Genomic DNA, 5,000 nt, shown 5'->3' with positions numbered 1-5,000 from the left:
GTTAGGAGGGATATAAAGAAGGTTGAGCTGAAAATTGTTACTCGTAGATAGCCAAAAGAGCTTCTCAAGGGCGTCACAAAGCTGGCGGGACCTGGCGCCCTGACACTTCTAAGAGCGAATAAACTACACCTGGCTTTCTGTAAAAGACATCCACACGTCGGCCTTGCACCGAAGAGAACAAAGCTTTCGAAACTTTCGCTCACGCTAGAGTCTCTTTAACACCGATATCACGTACTAAATCCTAGGAAGGCCTGTAGTCACAAATGGCGATCGTCTTCGTAGGAAAGCTCGGGACAAAACCAAAATTGGAATTGGAATTGAATTGAAATTGGAGGCGTCCGAAGCAAGGAGTATTTGAGAATGAAACTCTGTGACCCAAGGGAGACAGCCTTCCCAGTTCTGAAGGAAATTTTAATGCTCTATTCCTTTAATCTTAACTAGGCGGAAAGAACGAAGACCCCTGGAAATTGCCAAGTTTTCCTCATTAGTGAACAAACACGCACCCGGAACTGCGAAAGAGAACGAAATGCATTTACCATCGAAACGCTGTATGGTTTTAAAACAAGCCTGGCCAGAGGACAGAATGAGGTGTGCAAAAAGAAAAACCAACCTCACCTCAGAGTGAGATAGCTCCCGTTTTTAGCCCCGCGGTGATGGACTCGTTGATAAAATCCACGAAAGCATGACACGATGGATGGAGAGAACACCTTGGCGGTAGGTATATAAGAGTCAAAGTTCTCCCCTTTGAACTGTCCTTTAAACGGTTGAAAGAAATCGTTAACGCTAACAAAATTCTTAATCCATCTTCAGAGCAGCCCAGTTAAGTCACAAGACGCGGAATTGACAATGTACTCTCAGGACGATGAGACTGCAGATTCCCTATCACAAAAGAACTCTGGGTCGAGAAAGGATAATGCTGAAACATCGGCCAGCGCGGAACCATTTAAAACTGTGCGAAGGAAGCCATTGGAAATGTGGGAGTTACGAGGAGGCAACCCTTAAGTAGCGCGGAGAGAACCTTCACACGCTTGGAAGGGTGCTACAAGGGAAAAGAAAAAGGGGGCTCAAGGGAAGGCAGCTTTAAGCCTCAGTAATCCGAGAGGGAATAAGATTCCCTTTTAAAACTGCCAACAGAGAGCGGAAAGTGGAAAAGAGAGGAAATAGAACGTACAAGACAAAAAAATTGTGTGACAACAAAACAGAACAATTTTATTCAATTTAAGATGATCACTGGGGGTTCGAGCCTCCCCTACCTTGAGAGAAGTGCTGGAAGAGGAAGAATCTGGACCAGTTGGATATATCCCGCTTCTTATAACAAAATCGAGCAGAATGATCAAATGCCCCACAAAAATTACAAGAGAAGCGATCGTTATGAAACGAACGAGAAGACGAGGGAGCGAAAGGAGGGACAGGTGGGGAGGCTGTGCGGAAAGACTATGCACCTTCGCAATAGCATCAAGGACCTTAGCATAATCACTGTCGGAAACCAATGCTAAGAAATTCGCTCGAAAATGCTCCAGAGGGTTGTCAAGACCCTCCCTCAAAGCTTGGTTGGCTGCAGACGAAAAAGCTGCCTTGTCTGCAGCAACAAGATCCTCAGCTTGGGCTAAAGCATAGTAATTGTCGAAGTCAGGTTTACGCCTTAAGCCATACGCACGCAAGCTAGATAAGCTGCTCTCAACACTAAAGGAAGGAAATCAAAATAAGGGAATAGCAAAACGAAGGCCTGTAATAAGTCTCAAGAGAAAAATACGGACAGCATGTGCAAAAAAAAAAAAAAGAAAAAGACAAAAGGCCATGAGTAATACACAATAAAAGTCCATTAGACTCAAGACCGGAACGGAAACTTTTTGGGTTCGTTGAAACAAATACAAGCAGGGTATGCAAAGCAATAAAAGGTCAAGAGTAAAACACAATAAAAGCCAATTGTACTCATGACCGTAGCGGAAACCAATACGAACCGCATATGCAGAACAACAAGAGGTCAAAAGAAAACACACGGGCCAAGTAGACTCATGACCGGAGTGCAACCTTGCCGGGGCTCGCTAAAACAAAATATAAACAGCATGACATGCAGGACGACAAAAGGAAGATAAGAGAAACAGATCAGATCAGAACACATATAAACGGGACTGCCAAAAAAAAAAGGGGAGCGACGCGAAACGAATGGGAAGATCGGAAAGACAAGTAGACAAACCTTAAGAGCAGTTCTCTAAGAAAGTCAAGCAAAGTTGGAAATGGAAATCTTAAACTTTCCCTTCATTTCATTGTGTGGACATATGTTGCCCGGGAAGATGAACGAAAATATCCATATTTGTGCCAGCTGAGTTACCGTTGCCATGGTAACCGCCAGTAATCATGACAGCCACAAGCCCTTGTTTTGACCCTCAAAATGAATAACATATGTGTCTACCTTTTGCATAGATGTGAGTCAGTTCTAATGAAATTCCACCAGACAGGAGACCTATGCCTCTAATTACTAAAGGATGTTTCAAACCTGCTTTGACTTCTATGAAAAAGGAAGAAATGTTGGCTTGACTATGTAAGGTTTCGGCCATTTAGGAAAACGACAAAAACGAGTGCATCTGTTTTCGCATTTTCTCCCAAAGTGTTTTTTTTTTTCCGTCACTGAATTTGCGACAGAGATTATGCGGTTATTATAGTTCTTAAATATTAGAAAACTTACTTAGGGGAAGTCATATTTTGACAACAGCTGATAAACAAAATTGCAAAAGGTTGCAAATAGAGTCATTTTAACACTCATTTATTTCGTTCTCAAAATGTTCTAAAGCAAGTGCAGTTAAGCTCTCAAAGTATCTATTATTATCTTGTCTGCAAGCTGAGTATGACTGTTAAGGTTTTAAATCTGCGACTATGATGAATTAGAAATTAACACTAAACACATCGCGTAATTCCTTGCAATTTTTAACGCTTTAGCTCTGGCGTCTTCGCTCGCTTTTTCGTGACCAAATTGATGGATTTCCCTTACAGACATTAACTTTTTTTTTTCATCTAACATCGCCTCAAGAAAGACAAAACCACAGGTAAAGATGAATTTGTCCGCATCCAGTTGACTTAACTGAACAGTAGACTGAAAGCTTAAGACAGTTAATTTGTGCCGTCTCTTCCGAAATGAAGTTTAGCCAGCGAGTTACATGAATGTACCACGTTCACCATGATAAGCAAACGTATACCTATGGCGATCCCGAATAAAGTATTTGGCTAAATCAAGGGGAAAATTTGTAATATGTCGTTGAAAAAGCGAGAAACTTAACGGGATTGAATTGAGTGGGGTTAGACTGCTGACTGGATGTTTACATCTCTATCTTCAACGGACCAACGCCGATATAAAATTAAAATCATAAACTAAAAGTAATAAATGATAAAGAAAAAATAAAGAAATAAATAGATACGATGAAATCACTGTCGGGATAAAAATGTATCAAGATTAGTTTAATTATACACTTTCTTTTCGCTATATTGATTTTAGCTTTATTAATTAATGCCTTTATATTGCTAATAAATCGTTAGAAATAGAATACCAGACATAAATTCACACAATGTATATATTCTTATTCTTATTCTTATTCTTATTCTTATTCTTATTCTTATTCTTATTCTTACTCTTACTCTTATTCTTATTCTTATTCTTATTCTTATTCTTATTCTTATTCTTATTCTTATTCTTATTCTTATTCTTATTCTTATTCTTATTCTTATTCTTAGTCTTATTCTTAGTCTTATTCTTAGTCTTATTCTTAGTCTTATTCTTAATCTTATTCTTATTCTTATTCTTGTTCTTCTTATTCTTATTCTTATTCTTGTTCTTATTCTTGTTCTTATTCTTCTTCTTATCATTATAATTATAATTATTATTATTATTATTATTATTATTAAAAGAGATTTGTTAAAAGATAAAACAGTAAAAGCGAACGATAAAAACCGACTTTTCGGAGTAGTCATGACTCCATTATCAAGGTAAAAGTTTGAAACATGCAAATAACAGTATTTAAGCGATGTGGCGCGAAAATTAACATAATAGGTGCGAAGATTACACAAATACTTTCGCACGAATAGAGTCCGATTGCACGTTCAGGTTTGGCTTTAAAGTTCTTATATAAAGCATTTCATACAACGACTGGTTTAATTCAACCTATGACCTGAACCTGACCAAAACGGACCTTGTTGACCTTCTCAGTGTAGCTACAAAAGGACAACTTTTCCAGTATAATGGAGCACTTTACGAACAGACGGATGGTGTGGCCATGGGTTCCCCCCTTGGTCCCCTGCTAGCTAATGTGTTCATGTCTTCAATTGAGGAAAACCTCGAGCGAGAGGGTAAACTCCCTTCTTTCTATCGAAGGTACGTTGATGATACACTTACTATCATGCCAAATATCGCAACAGCATCCAACTTCCTGAACACGCTTAACAAGGCACATTCTTCCGTAAAATTTACAATGGAAACCGAATGCAATGGCATGCTCCCTTATTTGGGCATCCAGTTACTGAACCGATCGCCCCAAATAGAGACAAAGGTGTACGTAAAACCCACGAATTCAAGTCTCCTCTTACATTACCAAAGTCACGTTGACAATCGGTACAAACAGGGTTTACTCCGAACTATGCTGGGTCGAGCACATAGTTTATCTTCTTCTTGGTCACACTTCTCAGACAAATGTGACCGATTGAAGACAGTATTCTCGCGTTTAAAGTACCCCAAACACCTCATCGACTCTGCCATCAAAAATTTCGTTGACTCAAAGGTTTGTGACCAGCAGCGACCATTATTACCAACTAAAGAGACGGACACAATTCGAGTGGTTCTACCATTTAAAGACCAAACCTCAGCAAATTTTGTGAAAGGACAACTCAGGGATCTGAGCCTGAAAGTGAACACCAACATCCAGCCCGTATTTGTCAGCCGAAAAATTGATCAAGAACTGAATGTGAAAGAAGCAAAGCCATCGATCGTAAATGAACAGTGTGTTGTTTATAAA

General features: G+C 39.4%; 2 protein-coding genes across 2 annotated transcripts in view; both read left to right on the top strand.

The window, feature by feature from the left end:
- The window catches only part of LOC137989576 (broad substrate specificity ATP-binding cassette transporter ABCG2-like), a 461,764-nt gene that overhangs the window by 295,782 nt on the left and 160,982 nt on the right, over positions 1-5,000 (top strand). The gene's annotated exons all lie outside the window — the stretch shown is intronic.
- The window catches only part of LOC137989570 (uncharacterized), a 1,011-nt gene continuing 276 nt past the window's right edge, over positions 4,266-5,000 (top strand). The window contains exon 1 of the mRNA XM_068835353.1: positions 4,266-5,000. This exon is cut by the window's right edge and continues 276 nt beyond it. Coding sequence (XP_068691454.1) covers positions 4,266-5,000 — 735 coding nt within the window.

Source organism: Montipora foliosa, unplaced genomic scaffold (genome assembly GCF_036669935.1).
Source record: "Montipora foliosa isolate CH-2021 unplaced genomic scaffold, ASM3666993v2 scaffold_467, whole genome shotgun sequence".
NCBI lineage: Eukaryota > Metazoa > Cnidaria > Anthozoa > Scleractinia > Acroporidae > Montipora > Montipora foliosa.
Note: the sequence above shows the minus strand (reverse complement) of the source record. Positions and strands in the feature narration are given on the sequence as shown.